This window comes from Notolepis coatsorum (genome assembly GCF_963971535.1).
Source record: "Notolepis coatsorum genome assembly, chromosome: 3".
In the NCBI taxonomy this organism is placed as follows: Eukaryota; Metazoa; Chordata; class Actinopteri; order Aulopiformes; family Paralepididae; genus Notolepis; species Notolepis coatsorum.
In genome coordinates this window covers 205,338,463-205,360,219 of record NC_140167.1, presented here as the reverse complement: position 1 = coordinate 205,360,219, position 21,757 = coordinate 205,338,463, and the positions used below count along the sequence as shown (strand labels likewise).

The following is a 21,757-nucleotide window of genomic DNA, read 5'->3' as shown; positions in this document are numbered from 1 at the left end:
CATAGGGTGTGGGACCATTGGGCTGTGGGAACATAGGGTGTGGGACCATTGGGCTGTGGGAACATAGGGTGTGGGACCATTGGGCTGTGGGAACATAGGGTGTGGGACCATTGGGCTGTGGGAACATAGGGTGTGGGACCATTGGGCTGTGGGAACATAGGGTGTGGGACCATTGGGCTGACCCCACTATAGGAGGACCTCTTCACGTGAATAGCTGTAGTGGTGAGCGTCTGACTGTGCTGCGAACACACACTCTTTGAGAGGAGAGGCAGTGCTGTGCTTACCCGTGTACCCTGGTTCCAGTTCCTAATGGCCTAATATACGCGCCAACATTTGCTACTTGGGGGGTGAAACAGATAGCTAGCAGAAAAGGTGATTATTGTTCGCTCTCACAGACACACACACGCACACACACACACACACACACACACACACACACACACACACACACACACACACACACACACACACACACACACACACACACACACACACACACACACACACACACACACACACACACACACACACACACACACACACACACACACACACACACGGACTTAAGCTTGTGTGTTAAAAATGATACAATAGTAAAACTGTGTTGTTTAGTTTTTCTTCTGGAATGCGAAAGCGAGACAAGAGAGCCGGGAAGAGGCGGGAACAGTAGCGGAATGAGAAGTACTGAGGGTCGGGTCAGCCAATCAATCAGCAGCAGCGGCAGGCAGCCAATCAGCAGCACTTCTGAGGGAGCTGAGGGGGCTTGTCAGTCAGTCTGGTGGTCTTGGTGCCCGGGGCCGCGGGCGCCTCCACGTCCACACGCTCCGACATCTTCACACAGATGATGTCCACCAGGCGCTCGAACACCTGGCGCACGTTGATGTTCTCCTTGGCGCTGGCCTCGTAGTATTCGAAGCCTGCAGGCAAACGTGACAAGAACATTATTTTGAACATCTGGTTTGTTGGATTTATGTGCACCTGCACTTGATTTATGTGCACCTGCACTTGATTTATGTGTACCTGCACTTGATTTATGTGTACCTGCACTTGATTTATGTGCACCTGCACTTGATTTATGTGCACCTGCACTTGATTTATGTGTACCTGCACTTGATTTATGTGCACCTGCACTTGATTTATGTGCACCTGCACTTGATTTATGTGTACCTGCACTTGATTTATGTGTACCTGCACTTGATTTATGTGCACCTGCACTTGATTTATGTGCACCTGCACTTGATTTATGTGTACCTGCACTTGATTTATGTGCACCTGCACTTGATTTATGTGCACCTGCACTTGATTTATGTGTACCTGCACTTGATTTATGTGTACCTGCACTTGATTTATGTGCACCTGCACTTGATTTATGTGTACCTGCACTTGATTTATGTGTACCTGCACTTGATTTATGTGTACCTGCACTTGATTTATGTGTACCTGCACTTGATTTATGTGCACCTGCACTTGATTTATGTGTACCTGCACTTGATTTATGTGTACCTGCACTTGATTTATGTGCACCTGCACTTGATTTATGTGTACCTGCACTTGATTTATGTGTACCTGCACTTGATTTATGTGTACCTGCACTTGATTTATGTGTACCTGCACTTGATTTATGTGCACCTGCACTTGATTTATGTGCACCTGCACTTGATTTATGTGCACCTGCACTTGATTTATGTGTACCTGCACTTGATTTATGTGCACCTGCACTTGATTTATGTGTACCTGCACTTGATTTATGTGTACATGCACTTGATTTATGTGTACCTGCACTTGATTTATGTGTACCTGCACTTGATTTATGTGCACCTGCACTTGATTTATGTGTACCTGCACTTGATTTATGTGTACCTGCACTTGATTTATGTGCACCTGCACTTGATTTATGTGTACCTGCACTTGATTTATGTGTACCTGCACTTGATTTATGTGTACCTGCACTTGATTTATGTGTACCTGCACTTGATTTATGTGCACCTGCACTTGATTTATGTGCACCTGCACTTGATTTATGTGCACCTGCACTTGATTTATGTGTACCTGCACTTGATTTATGTGCACCTGCACTTGATTTATGTGTACCTGCACTTGATTTATGTGTACATGCACTTGATTTATGTGTACCTGCACTTGATTTATGTGTACCTGCACTTGATTTATGTGTACCTGCACTTGATTTATGTGCACCTGCACTTGATTTATGTGTACCTGCACTTGATTTATGTGCACCTGCACTTGATTTATGTGCACCTGCACTTGATTTATGTGCACCTGCACTTGATTTATGTGTACCTGCACTTGATTTAGCTTCACCTTGCACTCTTTTGAGGACAATCAAGAGTTTTTTGCGAGATCTAGCCAAGCACGTCTAGGTTTTCCAAATATTTGAAACCATTTTAAGTATATTATTTGCTCTCATGTTACATAATCTACATTTACATTTAGTAATTTAGCTGACACTTTTATCCAAAGCCACTTACAAGTTCTGTACAACAAGTCAGCAGGAAGGGCACAGCTCTGGCAGCTAAGGGTCAGTAACATTATTCATCAAACAGTGTTGAACTTGAGTGCTACAGTCTTGAATGCATATTAGCGTAGTAAAATATAGGCAAGGTAGATTCCTTAGTAGGCGAGTGCATACTAGTGAAAGACAGTACAAAGTTAGGTTAGTATATAATTATATATATATTTATCACATTCTAACATAATTAGTAACATAGTTAGTTGAATATATTTAACTGACATTGCCATTACCCTGTTTTTGTTCCAATGCCTTCCTATGTGAACTGCATTAACGGTTGTCGTTTGAAGTCCAACACACTCTTATATTCAACTGAAATGAACTAATGTACCTTTGTTCAAGTCTTACATCAGAGGCAAACAGCTCACAGCGATAGAAATAAAACCAGAGCTGCGGTGTTCCACAAGGTAGCATTTTAGGACCGTTACTGTTCCTAATTTATGCAAATGACATGTCATCAGCTTGTGACTGCAACCTGTTCCTGTTTGCGGACGACTCAGCCCTGCTGGTCTCTGACAAGAACAAGTTACAGGTTGAAAAAACCCTCAGCTCGGAACTCGGCAGAATCTGCACCTGGCTCGCTGATAACAAACTATCATTACACATGGGCAAAACAGAGTCCATTCTCTTCGGATCAAATAACAAACTCAGCCAGACCAACGGCTTCTTTGTTACAGTGGGTGACAATATTGTCACAAGGAAAGATGAAATTACATACCTGGGTTCCATCCTAGAGGCAAATCTTTCCTGTGACAAAATGGCAACCAATGTAATAAAATAAGTCAACCAACAGGGCGGCTAGGTGGTGTAGTGGACAAGTCACTCGCCACCAGTGTGGAGACGCTAGGATTCGCGTGTTCGAATCCAGCTCTCCACATTGTTTTTCAGTTTGGCTGGTCGTCCGCAGTAATACACATTGGCCGTATTACGGGGAGGGAAAACTGAAGGGTGGGGATCGAACGTTGTGAACAAGCGACTCCTACAAGTCGGTTGGTGCGCCTGCGCAGTAAAATCAGGAAGTGTCGGGGGCAGCGTGAGCCTCCCACGCGTTACTCCTCGACACTGAGAGATGGAGCTGCGCAGGTGAAAAGATGCGACTGCTGTTACCTCAAGTACCGGAGGGGACTTGTGCTATGTATGACTTAGTCCACATTGCAGCCGGCTTGTGGGAGGCAAGAAACAGCGTTCGTGACAGGGGAGGGTTGAATTGGATGATACGAAATTGGGATGGGAGAAAATATGGAAAAATGGGAGAAAAAGTGGATCAAAAAAAAAAAAAAATAAGTCAACCAACAAACAAGATTCTTGTACCGGATCTCCTCTCTGGTAAACAAGAATACCCTGAAGACTCTAACAGGAGCACTCATTCAAGGGTACTACGTATATATTCAGGCTGATTTTGTATATAAGAATTTGTTCTTAATTGCTTGCCTGGATAAATAAAGGTTAAATAAAAAATCTAAATAAAAAAAAATGGGCCTGGTCTACAAGATACACTACACACCACTAAGGTACCCATGTACATGTCAAAATACTTCCCAAAGGTCAGTGAATACCATGACCACAACACCAGAGGGAGCTCCACAAATCATGTTAAACCCAGATTTGGCTCAAACAAGGGACTAAACACATTTTGCAATTATGCCACATCAATGTGGAACGCCCTACCCACAGCTGTAAAGGAATGTGAATCACTACCCACCTTCAAAACCACTCTCAAAGAGCACCTACGGGAGGCTGCAATTCGAAACTGGCCCCTGTAAATGTCCAAACCCCCCACCCCCTCCAATGTACTGGATGTAACAGTACTGTCTATCTGTATGTCATGTATGTCCCTGAGGGATCCACCGATCCACCTAGTGCTAAGTACACCCTAGTCCTGTCTTTCACTCCACTCTGAAAAAATTTCCCTTTCCCTCCCACTCTGCTATTTCTCTACTACCTCCCTTCCTCCCTGCCACTCATACCTATATCCACAATCTGCTCCTCCAGAACAGATTCAACCCACCCACGGCAGTTTGCTAGCAACCCGGCTAATCTCTCCTACCCTCCTACAGCCACTAATACACCTGTCACAGTACAGGGAGGCTTATGGAATTGTCAATCAGCAGTCAAGAAAGCTGACTTCATTACTGCCTACGCCCATAGTCTAAATCTGCAGCTCCTGGCTCTAACTGAGACCTGGATAACCCCCAATAACTCATCAACACCTGCAGCATTATCTACAAACTATAACTTCACTCACACACCTCGACCTTCCAGACGGGGTGGAGGCACTGGCCTCATGACATCTCCTTCATGGGCTACAAACTTAACACCACTCCCAGAACTGTCACTCTCCTCTCTCAAATATCATGCAGTATCTGTCTCTAATCCTTTCAATCTCACCATTGTTACACTCTATCGCCCTCCAGGTCCGCTCGATCACTTCACAGATGAGCTGGACATGCTTCTTACCGGACCGGACATGCTTCTATTGGGCGACTTCAACCTGCCTGACTCATCTCAGTCAGTCATAGTAGTCTCCCTCCTACAATCGTTTGAACTGACTCCCACTGCCATGCCTCCCACCCACAAAGCAGGCAACTACTTGGACCTCATATTTTCCCATAACCCCAGCATCATTAACACCACGGTAACTCCCCTACATGTATCTGACCATTCCTTCATATCCTTCTCACTAACTCTCATGCTTAACCGAAAGGTCTTCACCCCAACTCAAACCGTCTCACTCAGACACAACCTGCCCTCCCTATCCCCCTCCACCCTCTCCTCTGACATACTATTCGCTCTACCTTTGAGTGACACCTTCTCTGCTCTCTCCACAGAGATGGCAACCTCCACCCTCCTCTCAGCCCTTGCAACCTCCTTTGACAAGCTCTGTCCCCTCGTTGAGAAACCTGCCCGCCGTTCCCCACCCAGTCCATGGCTGACAGATCCAGTGAGAGAACAAAGTCCTGAGAGCGGCTGAGAGGAAGTATAGAAAGTCACGCCTCACTGCTGACATCGACACACATCACAACCTCTAGTTAACATTCTCCAAAACCATTACTAATGCCAAAGCTTCTTTCTTTCACCATAGGATCGAGGCCTCTGCCAAGAATCTTTGCAAACTGCATGCTACCATGTCCTCCCTCCTCACTCCCCCCCCCCACCCCTTACTCCCTCATCTTTCTCTGCCGAAGACTTCGCGATCTTCTTTGAGGAAAAAGTGGAGAACATCCGCAGCTCCTTCTCCCAACCCCCACCCATTCCAAATGCTGAATCGAGAACCTCATCCTTCACTCTGTCATCTTTCTCTCCCATTACAGAAGCCGAGACCCTGACACTGGTAACCCACCCACTCCTCCAGACCATAGCACCAGACATCCTCCCATTCCTAACTGCAACCATCAACTCCTCACTCAACTCAGGGGTGGTCCCCTAAAACAAGCCAGAGTCACGGCCCTCATAAAAAACCCAACCCTGAACCCCACCGTCATAGGCAACTACCGTCCTGTCTCTCTTCTCTCCTTCCTTTCTAAAACACTTGAACGTGCTGTATCCAACCAACATACTGCTTATCTCTTACAGAATGACCTCCTAGACCCTAATCAGTCTGGCTTCCGGACTGGCCACTCCACAGAAACGGCCCTCATTGCGGTCACAGAGGCACTTCACTTAGCAAAAGCGAAAGGCCTCTCCTCTGTCCTGATTCTCCTAGATCTATCTGTAGCCTTCGACACAGTCAACCATCAGATCCTCCTCGTGTCCCTCGCAGGAATGGGAGTGGCTGGCTCTGCGCTGACATGGCTGACATCATACCTCAATGACCGCTCCTACCAAGTGTCATGAAGAGGGACCCTGTCGGCCACCCACCCCCTGCGGACGGGTGTCCCCCAGGGCTCGGTTCTAGGACCCCTTCTCTTCTCCCTCTACACTAAATCACTGGGTAACATTATCACATCTCATGGCTTCTCCTATCATTGTTATGCCGACGATACTCAACTCTTCCTCTCCTTCCCTCCCTCCCTCAGATATCCACGTCTCTGAGCGGATCTCTGCCTGTCTGTCCGACATCTCCGCCTGGATGACGACCAACCACCTCAAACTGAACCTAAGCAAAACAGAATTGCTCCACCTGCCGGCCAAATCCTCCCCCCTGAGCGACCTTTCCATCACAGTCGAGAATGCAGCTGTGACTGTGTCCCCGACCGCCAAGAACCTTGGTGTTGTCCTCGACGACCAGTTGAACTTCTCTGCTCACATCGCAGCGACAACCAGAACCTGCAGATTCCTCCTGAGCAACGTCAGAAGGATCCGCCCCTTCCTGACAAAAGAAGCCACCCAACTCCTCGTCCAATCAACAGTCATCTCCCGCCTCGACTACTGCAACGCACTGCTCGCTGGCCTCCCGGCCACTGCCACTAAGCCTCTTCAACTCAATCAGAACGCAGCGGCCCGCCTGATCTCAAACCTACCGAAGTCGGCCCATGTCACCCCACTTCTTAGGGACCTGCACTGGCTCCCCATTGCTGCACGAATCCGCTTCAAGGCCCTCGACCTAGCATACCGTGCGGCAAAGGGAACCGCTCCCGCCTACCTCCGGTCAATGGTCTCTAACTACACACCCTCAAGACCCCTACGCTCTGCATCTTCTGGACGCCTCAGACCTACTCCTATCCGAGCTCCGGGAGGGTCATCAAAGAGAAGTAGCCTATTCTCAGTCCTTGCCCCACAATGGTGAAATGAACTACCCATCCCAGTTAGGACAGCCGAAACCCGTCCAATCTTTCACCATCGATTAAAGACGCACTTCTTCAACCATTATCTGAATAATATCTTTTTATTTTTTTAATTTTATAAATCTAACCCTAACTAACCTTACTGTCATGCACTTGTCCTAATAAACTAACCTACACTGTAGCACTCAACACTTTGATGAACATTGTTACTCAGCTGACAGAGTTGTGCCCTTCCTGATGACTTGTCGTCCAGAACTTGTAAGTCACTTTGGATAAAAGCGTCAGCTAAATGACTAAATGTAAAATGTAATGTAAATGTCATATATGTTATGATGAATGGAAAATGGGAGACCCTGGTGTAAACAAGACGAAAGTCTTTCTCTGGTCTGCATCCCCTTAATGTGTGTATTGAGCTGTACTGTATTGTACCCATTCTGCAATCTGTTAATAAAGTTTTCAATCAATCAATCAAGTATAGTGCATTCCTGCTGGCAGTTTCAGTTGCACAGAGCACCGCACCGCACGCACGCACGCACGCACGCACGCACGCACGCACGCACGCACGCACGCACGCACGCACGCACGCACGCACGCACGCACGCACGCACGCACGCACGCACGCACGCACGCACGCACACACACACACACACACACACACACACACACACACACACACACACACACACACACACACACACACACACACACACACACACACACACACACACACACACACACACACACACACACACACACACACACACACACACACACACACACACACACACACACACACACACACACACACACACACACACACACACACACACACACACACACACACACACACACACACACACAGAGTTTTTATTCCCTAATACACAGGCCTCCACTGTTTACATCACATCACTTTCTGTATGCATTTTCACAAGTCTAAAAAGTAAGTTAAGGAATAGAAACTGATTGATTGATTGATCCCTCACAAATCTGCACTCAGTGGATAGACATGGCACTTTACCAGTTCAATCAAACCACCCTGTCACTAGCCAATGGTTCCCCTTCGCTGAATAACCAAGCTAGGTGCCGTGGCAGCTCACAGTGAAGCAGCCCCGTTAAGTAAAGACTCCACCACAGCTTGCTACTTGGACAATTTGTCCCAATTCGCTATTTATGGCAAGCGAGCAATTGCTGCACGGGTCATCGTTTACGACTAGAAAACCTTGATGTGGCGCTCTAGTAGCACACCATGTAACGCGCTGCGTCGCTAAATGGCCGACCCGGGTTCGATTCCCGGACCCGGCGTCCTTTGCCGAATGTCTTCCCCTGCTCTGTCTCCCATTTCCTCCTCTCCCTCTCTCTCTAAAAACATATATATATATATATATATATATATATATATATATATATATATATATATATATATATATATATATATAAAAACATGATGTCCAATGTTTGATAATTAGGCACCACATTTTGCTCCATTTAAGATTATATATATTATTTTTATTTAACCTTTATTTACCCAGGGTAGGTTCGCTGAGCACGGATGCTCTTTTTCAGCTACGCTTCACATTGTGGTTGTACTTTGGTGACAGATATGATACTCACCATTGTGTCCTGTATGATAGGGTGGGTTGGCCTTCTCTTGCAGAAAGGCGCAACAAACACTGGTATTTATTTATTTTTAAAGCCCTTATTGGTAAACAACCTGTTTATATCTCCTCACTGTTAAATTGGAATATTGGAACCTATTCAACTCGATCGAATGACTGGATGGTTTAGTTGATATTTTAAAATTATTTTTAAACGTTTTTAATTTGTTTTACTCTGGTGTTTAAATTTCTGTGAATATTGTTTTTATTATGTACTGTACAATCGTCGTTTCTGTAAATGAGGGAAACCTCAGATGCTTACGATTTTAAATAAAGGTTGAAATGAAATTTCACACAGTTCCATTCACACCTGGGAGCTGCCCAGTACAACCACAGTCTGACACCTGGGAGCCGCCCAGTACAACCACAGTCTGACACCTGGGAGCTGCCCAGTACAACCACAGTCTGACACCTGGGAGCTGCCCAGTACAACCACAGTCTGACACCTGGGAGCTGCCCAGTACAACCACAGTCTGACACCTGGGAGCTGCCCAGTACAACTACAACCACAGTCTGACACCTGAGAGCTGCCCAGTACAACCACAGTCTGACACCTGAGAGCTGCCCAGTACAACCACAGTCTGACACCTGGGAGCTGCCCAGTACAACCACAGTCTGAAACCTGGGAGCTGCCCGGTACAACCACAGTCTGACACCTGGGAGCTGCCCAGTACAACCACAGTCTGACACCTGGGAGCTGCCCAGTACAACCACAGTCTGACACCTGGGAGCTGCCCAGTACAACCACAGTCTGACACCTGGGAGCCGCCCAGTACAACCACAGTCTGACACCTGGGAGCTGCCCAGTACAACCACAGTCTGACACCTGGGAGCCGCCCAGTACAACCACAGTCTGACACCTGGTAGCTGCCCAGTACAACCACAGTCTGACACCTGGGAGCCGCCCAGTACAACCACAGTCTGACACCTGGGAGCCGCCCAGTACAACCACAGTCTGACACCTGGGAGCTGCCCAGTACAACCACAGTCTGACACCTGGGAGCTGCCCAGTACAACCACAGTCTGACACCTGGGAGCTGCCCAGTACAACCACAGTCTGACACCTGGGAGCTGCCCAGTACAACCACAGTCTGACACCTGGGAGCTGCCCAGTACAACCACAGTCTGACACCTGGGAGCCGCCCAGTACAACCACAGTCTGACACCTGGGAGCCGCCCAGTACAACCACAGTCTGACACCTGGGAGCTGCCCAGTACAACCACAGTCTGACACCTGGGAGCTGCCCAGTACAACCACAGTCTGCCACCTGGGAGCTGCCCAGTACAACCACAGTCTGACACCTGGGAGCTGCCCAGTACAACCACAGTCTGACACCTGGGAGCTGCCCAGTACAACCACAGTCTGACACCTGGGAGCTGCCCAGTACAACCACAGTCTGACACCTGGGAGCTGCCCAGTACAACCACAGTCTGACACCTGGGAGCCGCCCAGTACAACCACAGTCTGACACCTGGGAGCCGCCCAGTACAACCACAGTCTGCCACCTGGGAGCTGCCCAGTACAACCACAGTCTGACACCTGGGAGCCGCCCAGTACAACCACAGTCTGACACCTGGGAGCCGCCCAGTACAACCACAGTCTGACACCTGGGAGCCGCCCAGTACAACCACAGTCTGACACCTGGGAGCTGCCCAGTACAACCACAGTCTGACACCTGGGAGCTGCCCAGTACAACCACAGTGACACCTGGGAGCTGCCCAGTACAACCACAGTCTGACACCTGGGAGCTGCCCAGTACAACCACAGTCTGACACCGTTGGCCACTGAGCAACTCCACTGGAGCAGTTGGGGGTTAGGTGCCTTGCTCAAGGGCACTTCAGTGGTAGTTGTTAAGGGTAAGGGTAAGGGTATCCCCACCCCAGATTTGTCCTGCCGGTCCGGGGGATCAAACCAGCGACCTTCCGGTCACAAACCCGCTTCCCTAACCTTTAGGCCACCGCTGCCCCTTAATATGCCCCTTAACTTAATGTTTAAGTGTGCCTTGTAATATCACGATTAACTCATTCTGCGCCAATGACGAAAAAAGTCGGGTTAACTCACCATGCGTTGAGCGCCAATCACGAAATCTCAGGTTTTAATCGTTATTTCTTTTATTAGCTATATCCATACATTTTTCATCCATCCAACCTGATGTTATCATTGGGAATGGGTCTGAGCTCGCAAAGGGCAAATACCGCCGCCTACGCCTTCCAGCCGGTATTGCACTCCATTAGAAACGATGTAGTTTCTTTTCTGGACCGAGCTGAACCGTGCGGGCGGGGTTTAAATACTCCGGCAGGACGAGCGTTTACAACGATACATCTACGAGGCCGCCCCCCCCCCCCCCCCCCCCCCCCCTCCTTCATATGCAATGCCGGACAACGTGGGACGGACCTCCGCGAGCAGTATTTGGAATGGCGATCAGATAATTGGATTTTTTTTTTGCATTACATCAGAGACAAGGTAAGAACACACAATCCAAAAACCATTGACAAAAGTAATGAACTCACCTAATTGTTCGGCCAGGTGTTTGCCTTTCTCCGGTGGAACCACCCTCTCCTCGTCCATGTCACACTTGTTACCCACCATGATCACCTGAGCGTTGTCCCACGAGTAGGTTTTGATTTGGGTTGCCCTGGAAATACACAAACACACACAGTCACACACACACACACACACATATACAGGCATGCATACACAGACACACATGTAGGAGTTGACGCGCGAGGTTACAGTGACTCTCACCACCTAACCTGCACGGACTACAACGTATAGCATGCCAGTTAGGGTACCTTATGTATACTGCACCTGTGTTTACTCATAGTATATACAGTATATAGATTATTTTTTTTATCCACTTTTTCTCCCCATTTTCTATTTTTCTCCCATCCCAATTTCGTATTTCCAATTCTCCCCTCCCCTGTCTTGAACGTTGCTAGACTATGCCTCCCACTGGTCGGCTGTAGTGAGGATAGAAGCCTTGCATCACGTGTCCCCAACGGTACACGAGGAGGCAGCCTGTCGCATCTTTTCACCGCAGCAGCTCGAACTCTCAGTGGCGAGGAGTAACGCGTGGGAGGCTCACGCTGCCCCCGATACTTCCTGTTTCCGCCGCACCGGCGTCACCCAACCAACCTGTAGGAGTCGCTGTCCACAATGTCCAATCCCCACCCACCGGCTTTCCCACCCTCTAACACTGCCAATTGTGTTAGTATGACGGCCGGCCAAGCCGGTAGCAACGCAGAGAGCTGGGCTCGATACCAGCATCTCCTGCGTTAGTGGCGAGAGCCTTGCCCACTGCGCCACTCAGCCACCCAGTATATATATAGATTCTAAGTGTTATTGACCATATTTATTGTAACATATAATATAACTGATCGGGCATACAGACCCTCATCTACACCGTTTACTTGCTCATATTCAGATAATTATATTGTTTACACTGCTTATTTCTATCTTTACTATAGTTATATTGCCTATATTTATGTCTTCTACTATTACCATGCCACCCCCCATGCTGCTATGATGCCCAAATTTCCCCAGGGGGATCAGTAAAGGAATATCTTATCTTAACATAGTTAAAAACAATAAAGTCACCACTCAACTCCGCCTTGGAGTCCATGTACCAGTTTCCCACTGTTTCTCTGTCACAATGTCACATACTTATTTAATTTAGTGACACACACACACACACACGCGCACACACACAGCACAAGCGGAGTGTGTGGAACCCTCACCAGTCCTGTACGGCGTTGTAAGACTCCTCGTTAGTGATGTCGTACATGAGGATGAAGCCCATGGCTCCACGGTAGTACGCCGTGGTGATGGTCCTGTACCTCTCCTGACCAGCCGTGTCCTGGGACACAAACCAAAACAACCACCACCATGGAGATATGTTACAAATCAAGGCTAGTGACCTTGAATATAGTGACCCACCCACTCTACACAGACTTGGCTGACGGGAGGAGCATGTTCAGTGCCAGGCTCACACTACCTAAATGCAGCACTGAACGGCACAGGAAGTCCTTCATTCCGACAGCCATCAGACTTTATAATGCATCACTGTGCCTCACTGAGTGACAGTTACCATCTTCCTGGACTCTTACTTTTGAAACAGCACTGTGCAATATTACACCTACTGTAGACCTCAGTATATTTTTACTGTATATTTTATTCCATTTTTATTCCATTTTATTCTACTCTTATCTTAGGCAATTTGATTTGATTTGTTTTGTTATTCTTATTCGTGACCTGTTCTGTCTAAATGTTTAAATGTTGAGCGATTTGCAGTGTCAAATTTCCCTCGGGATAATAAAAGTATTTCTATTCTATTCTATTCTATTCTATTCTATTCTATTCTATATAACTGTATGCACTTAATCTTTTGGCGGAGGCTATTCAGAATTTATCATCTTAAAATTTTCAAAAACGGTACCAACTATATCAAACAAGGATAATAAATAAAGTAAAGAGCGGAAATTATGGTTAGCTGGACCGACGGCAGCAAAATAATTAGTAGTACAGCATTGAGTATACATACATACATTGTGCACAAAGACATGTCTGGAACACTTCTTGGAGGTCATAATGCGAGAGCTGAACAGGGCCACGGTGGGCCGGTCCAGATGTGCAAGGGAGCTGCACTCATGGTTGGAAACCTTTTAGGTAGATAGAACATGGAAATGAAAAAGTGGAAGATACTTGCAAGCCGAGACTGGGGAGGGAGGGAGGGAGGGAGGGAGGGAGGGAGGGAGGGAGGGAGGGAGGGAGGGAGGGAGGACCACACCACTGTGTCCTCCTCGTCTGGCTGCTTGGTCCCTGACATAAATGAATGTGTGCAAAACAGCTTTTAGAGTTTTTAGAGTTTTTGGATGTGTGTGAGATTGTAGTATTTGGATGTGTGTGAGATTGTAGTATTTGGATGTGTGTGAGATTGTAGTATTTGGATGTGTGTGAGATTGTAGTATTTGGATGTGTGTGAGATTGTAGTATTTGGATGTGTGTGAGATTGTAGTATTTGGATGTGTGTGAGATTGTATGCAAAATAAATCAGCCTTTGTTGTTTTCTTGTGAATTACCCCTTTACATCTATTGCGAGCCAAATTACCCTATGTTGTCCATAGGACTGACAACATAAAGCCAATATAGCAGACTGTAGGCATAATTCACATCACCCCACCAATCAAATGCTGGTACATTTTGATTGCGGCTTGTTGTAGGTTTGTCTTTTCTTTTTAAACTAACCCTCATTTTAGGATAATTTCCATCCATCTGGCTGGAAAGAATAAGGAAAGAGGTGAATTCCTGGGATCCACCAGTCAACTGTGACTGGTGCAAGAAACTGTTTGCTTGTTGCATTAGGCATGAGGTGTAACCACCTGTCTAGATCAGAATGTTTTGTTCTGTTTACATACTACAAATAATTTATACAATTCAACATAGCAGAGTGGAAGCAGTGATTAATCGTGGACACTAGGGGGCGGGGCGTAACGATTCGACCTCACAAGGATTCGATTCGATTACGATTCTTCAGGCAACGATTCAATGCATCATGAAATCTCTTCATTTGACCACAATTCGATTCGATACATTTTCTATTAATTTTCTATTAATTTTCTATCAGTTAATTCCCCAAAAAAATTTGAATACACAAATGTGGCTGGGGGAACTGATTCACTCAGCATGAATGGACTATAGATCAATAAAAACAATACACAAAAAAAAAAAACATACCAAAGATTTTTTTTGTTGATCATTTTCGATTATAACATATTCAAATCGATGCATCGAATCGAACACATTAGAATCGATGCATTTCGATTAATCGATGCATCGTTAAACCCCTAGTGGACACACAAGATTTCTTGAAGAGCCAGAGTTGCCTCCTCAGCCAGATTGACAATATCTGTGTGATCAGAGTCTCTCAGAGAAACGCTGATGGGGGATTTTTTTTGTCTGATCTTTTCAATTTATGTGCAATTACTTAGAAAGTGGGCTGAGACTGATCCAAATCCCATGTGCTCACTTGCACCAAGATATGTCTCTGTGTCGTATGATGACTATATGAATAAATTATGGTCGACAGTTGATGGTTAACCCTTTAACTGCCGCTCTACCAAAACGGTGAAACCCTTTCACTGCGACGATTCACATAAGGTTAACCCTTTCACTGCCACACTGACGGCGACCGTCGGTTGTGTGATTGTAAAGGGTTAACCTTCTGTCGTGTGGCAGTGACAGGGTTAAGATACACCGTCTTTACAGGCACCATTTATACTAAAAAAGGCTCCCTATTGTTCAGTAAATAGTAAACATTATCACTAGGGAATGATGCATTGATACCACTTTTGAAACTGATACCCAAACTAAACTATCACCTGATAAACAAGTATCACTGATATACTGAGCACCTATCATTACTTACTGATACTGAGCACCTATCATTACTCTACTGATACTGAGCACCTATCATTACTCTAGTGATACTGAGCACCTATCATTACTCTGATACTGAGCACCTATCATTACTCTGATACTGAGCACCTATCATTACTCTGATACTGAGCACCTATCATTACTCTGATACTGAGCACCTATCATTACTCTACTGATACTGAGCACCTATCATTACTCTAGTGATACTGAGCACCTATCATTACTCTAGTGATACTGAGCACCTATCATTACTCTGATACTGAGCACCTATCATTACTCTACTGATACTGAGCACCTATCATTACTCTGATACTGAGCACCTATCATTACTCTACTGATACTGAGCACCTATCATTACTCTACTGATACTGAGCACCTATCATTACTCTACTGATACTGAGCACCTATCATTACTCTACTGATACTGAGCACCTATCATTACTCTAGTGATACTGAGCACCTATCATTACTCTACTGATACTGAGCACCTATCATTACTCTACTGATACTGAGCACCTATCATTACTCTACTGATACTGAGCACCTATCATTACTCTGATACTGAGCACCTATCATTACTCTGATACTGAGCACCTATCATTACTCTACTGATACTGAGCACCTATCATTACTCTACTGATACTGAGCACCTATCATTACTCTGATACTGAGCACCTATCATTACTCTACTGATACTGAGCACCTATCATTACTCTGATACTGAGCACCTATCATTACTCTGATACTGAGCACCTATCATTACTCTACTGATACTGAGCACCTATCATTACTCTACTGATACTGAGCACCTATCATTACTTTAGTGATACTGAGCACCTATCATTACTCTGATACTGAGCACCTATCATTACTCTGATACTGAGCACCTATCATTACTTTAGTGATACTGAGCACCTATCATTACTCTACTGATACTGAGCACCTATCATTACTCTACTGATACTGAGCACCTATCATTACTCTGATACTGAGCACCTATCATTACTCTGATACTGAGCACCTATCATTACTCTACTGATACTGAGCACCTATCATTACTCTAGTGATACTGAGCACCTATCATTACTCTAGTGATACTGAGCACCTATCATTACTCTAGTGATACTGAGCACCTATCATTACTCTGATACTGAGCACCTATCATTACTCTACTGATACTGAGCACCTATCATTACTCTACTGATACTGAGCACCTATCATTACTCTGATACTGAGCACCTATCATTACTCTACTGATACTGAACACCTATCATTACTCTAGTGATACTGAGCACCTATCATTACTCTGATACTGAGCACCTATCATTACTCTACTGATACTGAGCACCTATCATTACTCTACTGATACTGAGCACCTATCATTACTCTGATACTGAGCACCTATCATTACTCTGATACTGAGCACCTATCATTACTCTGATACTGAGCACCTATCATTACTCTGATACTGAGCACCTATCATTACTCTGATACTGAGCACCTATCATTACTCTGATACTGAGCACCTATCATTACTCTGATACTGAGCACCTATCATTACTCTGATACTGAGCACCTATCATTACTCTGATACTGAGCACCTATCATTACTCTGATACTGAGCACCTATCATTACTCTACTGATACTGAGCACCTATCATTACTCTGATACTGAGCACCTATCATTACTCTACTGATACTGAGCACCTATCATTACTCTACTGATACTGAGCACCTATCATTACTCTACTGATACTGAGCACCTATCATTACTCTGATACTGAGCACCTATCATTACTCTAGTGATACTGAGCACCTATCATTACTCTAGTGATACTGAGCACCTATCATTACTCTGATACTGAGCACCTATCATTACTCTGATACTGAGCACCTATCATTACTCTGATACTGAGCACCTATCATTACTCTAGTGATACGGAGCACCTATCATTACTCTACTGATACTGAGCACCTATCATTACTCTACTGATACTGAGCACCTATCATTACTCTGATACTGAGCACCTATCATTACTCTGATACTGAGCACCTATCATTACTCTGATACTGAGCACCTATCATTACTCTGATACTGAGCACCTATCATTACTCTACTGATACTGAGCACCTATCATTACTCTACTGATACTGAGCACCTATCATTACTCTACTGATACTGAGCACCTATCATTACTCTGATACTGAGCACCTATCATTACTCTGATACTGAGCACCTATCATTACTCTGATACTGAGCACCTATCATTACTCTGATACTGAGCACCTATCATTACTCTGATACTGAGCACCTATCATTACTCTGATACTGAGCACCTATCATTACTCTGATACTGAGCACCTATCATTACTCTGATACTGAGCACCTATCATTACTCTGATACTGAGCACCTATCATTACTCTGATACTGAGCACCTATCATTACTCTGATACTGAGCACCTATCATTACTTGATACTGAGCACCTATCATTACTCTGATACTGAGCACCTATCATTACTCTGATACTGAGCACCTATCATTACTCTGATACTGAGCACCTATCATTACTTTGATACTGAGCACCTATCATTACTCTGATACTGAGCACCTATCATTACTCTGATACTGAGCACCTATCATTACTCTGATACTGAGCACCTATCATTACTCTGATACTGAGCACCTATCATTACTCTGATACTGAGCACCTATCATTACTCTGATACTGAGCACCTATCATTACTCTAGTGATACTGAGCACCTATCATTACTCTGATACTGAGCACCTATCATTACTCTGATACTGAGCACCTATCATTACTCTGATACTGAGCACCTATCATTACTCTGATACTGAGCACCTATCATTACTCTGATACTGAGCACCTATCATTACTCTGATACTGAGCACCTATCATTACTCTGATACTGAGCACCTATCATTACTCTGATACTGAGCACCTATCATTACTCTGATACTGAGCACCTATCATTACTCTGATACTGAGCACCTATCATTACTCTGATACTGAGCACCTATCATTACTCTACTGATACTGAGCACCTATCATTACTCTACTGATACTGAGCACCTATCATTACTCTGATACTGAGCACCTATCATTACTCTGATACTGAGCACCTATCATTACTCTGATACTGAGCACCTATCATTACTCTGATACTGAGCACCTATCATTACTCTGATACTGAGCACCTATCATTACTCTGATACTGAGCACCTATCATTACTCTGATACTGAGCACCTATCATTACTCTGATACTGAGCACCTATCATTACTCTGATACTGAGCACCTATCATTACTCTGATACTGAGCACCTATCATTACTCTGATACTGAGCACCTATCATTACTCTGATACTGAGCACCTATCATTACTCTGATACTGAGCACCTATCATTACTCTGATACTGAGCACCTATCATTACTCTGATACTGAGCACCTATCATTACTCTGATACTGAGCACCTATCATTACTCTGATACTGAGCACCTATCATTACTCTGATACTGAGCACCTATCATTACTCTGATACTGAGCACCTATCATTACTCTGATACTGAGCACCTATCATTACTCTGATACTGAGCACCTATCATTACCCTACTGATACTGAGCACCTATCATTACTCTACTGATACTGAGCACCTATCATTACTCTGATAATGAGCACCTATCATTACTCTACTGATACTGAGCACCTATCATTACTCTACTGATGCTGAGCACCTATCATTACTCTACTGATGCTGAGCACCTATCATTACTCTACTGATACTGAGCACCTATCATTACTCTGATACTGAGCACCTATCATTACTCTGATACTGAGCACCTATCATTACTCTGATACTGAGCACCTATCATTACTCTGATACTGAGCACCTATCATTACTCTGATACTGAGCACCTATCATTACTCTGATACTGAGCACCTATCATTACTCTGATACTGAGCACCTATCATTACTCTGATACTGAGCACCTATCATTACTCTGATACTGAGCACCTATCATTACTCTGATAATGAGCACCTATCATTACTCTACTGATACTGAGCACCTATCATTACTCTACTGATGCTGAGCACCTATCATTACTCTACTGATGCTGAGCACCTATCATTACTCTGATACTGAGCACCTATCATTACTCTGATACTGAGCACCTATCATTACTCTGATACTGAGCACCTATCATTACTCTGATACTGAGCACCTATCATTACTCTGATACTGAGCACCTATCATTACTCTGATACTGAGCACCTATCATTACTCTGATACTGAGCACCTATCATTACTCTGATACTGAGCACCTATCATTACTCTGATACTGAGCACCTATCATTACTCTGATACTGAGCACCTATCATTACTCTGATACTGAGCACCTATCATTACTCTACTGATACTGAGCACCTATCATTACTCTACTGATACTGAGCACCTATCATTACTCTACTGATACTGAGCACCTATCATTACTCTGATACTGAGCACCTATCATTACTCTGATACTGAGCACCTATCATTACTCTGATACTGAGCACCTATCATTACTCTGATACTGAGCACCTATCATTACTCTGATACTGAGCACCTATCATTACTCTGATACTGAGCACCTATCATTACTCTGATACTGAGCACCTATCATTACTCTGATACTGAGCACCTATCATTACTCTGATACTGAGCACCTATCATTACTCTGATACTGAGCACCTATCATTACTCTGATACTGAGCACCTATCATTACTCTGATACTGAGCACCTATCATTACTCTGATACTGAGCACCTATCATTACTCTGATACTGAGCACCTATCATTACTCTGATACTGAGCACCTATCATTACTCTGATACTGAGCACCTATCATTACTCTGATACTGAGCACCTATCATTACTCTGATACTGAGCACCTATCATTACTCTGATACTGAGCACCTATCATTACTCTGATACTGAGCACCTATCATTACTCTGATACTGAGCACCTATCATTACTCTACTGATACTGAGCACCTATCATTACTCTACTGATACTGAGCACCTATCATTACTCTACTGATACTGAGCACCTATCATTACTCTGATACTGAGCACCTATCATTACTCTGATACTGAGCACCTATCATTACTCTGATACTGAGCACCTATCATTACTCTGATACTGAGCACCTATCATTACTCTGATACTGAGCACCTATCATTACTCTGATACTGAGCACCTATCATTACTCTGATACTGAGCACCTATCATTACTCTGATACTGAGCACCTATCATTACTCTGATACTGAGCACCTATCATTACTCTGATACTGAGCACCTATCATTACTCTAGTGATACTGAGCACCTATCATTACTCTACTGATACTGAGCACCTATCATTACTCTACTGATACTGAGCACCTATCATTACTCTTCTGATACTGAGCACCTATCATTACTCTTCTGATACTGAGCACCTATCATTACTCTGATACTGAGCACCTATCATTACTCTGATACTGAGCACCTATCATTACTCTGATACTGAGCACCTATCATTACTCTGATACTGAGCACCTATCATTACTCTGATACTGAGCACCTATCATTACTCTGATACTGAGCACCTATCATTACTCTGATACTGAGCACCTATCATTACTCTGATACTGAGCACCTATCATTACTCTGATACTGAGCACCTATCATTACTCTGATACTGAGCACCTATCATTACTCTAGTGATACTGAGCACCTATCATTACTCTACTGATACTGAGCACCTATCATTACTCTGATACTGAGCACCTATCATTACTCTGATACTGAGCACCTATCATTACTCTGATACTGAGCACCTATCATTACTCTACTGATACTGAGCACCTATCATTACTCTACTGATACTGAGCACCTATCATTACTCTACTGATACTGAGCACCTATCATTACTCTGATACTGAGCACCTATCATTACTCTACTGATACTGAGCACCTATCATTACTCTACTGATACTGAGCACCTATCATTACTCTGATACTGAGCACCTATCATTACTCTGATACTGAGCACCTATCATTACTCTGATACTGAGCACCTATCATTACTCTAGTGATACTGAGCACCTATCATTACTCTACTGATACTGAGCACCTATCATTACTCTACTGATACTGAGCACCTATCATTACTCTACTGATACTGAGCACCTATCATTACTCTGATACTGAGCACCTATCATTACTCTGATACTGAGCACCTATCATTACTCTGATACTGAGCACCTATCATTACTCTGATACTGAGCACCTATCATTACTCTGATACTGAGCACCTATCATTACTCTGATACTGAGCACCTATCATTACTCTGATACTGAGCA

The 21,757-nt window shown here is 44.6% G+C and overlaps 1 protein-coding gene across 1 annotated transcript in view; it reads right to left on the bottom strand.

The window, feature by feature from the left end:
* Positions 1-732: 732 nt before the first annotated feature.
* rab3b (RAB3B, member RAS oncogene family) overlaps positions 733-21,757 on the bottom strand; it is a gene marked incomplete at both ends in the record, with an annotated part of 43,322 nt that continues 22,297 nt past the window's right edge. The window contains 3 exons of the mRNA XM_084310407.1: positions 733-917; positions 11,421-11,545; positions 12,648-12,766. Coding sequence (XP_084166533.1) covers positions 733-917; positions 11,421-11,545; positions 12,648-12,766 — 429 coding nt within the window. The remainder of the gene's footprint in view (positions 918-11,420; positions 11,546-12,647; positions 12,767-21,757) is intronic.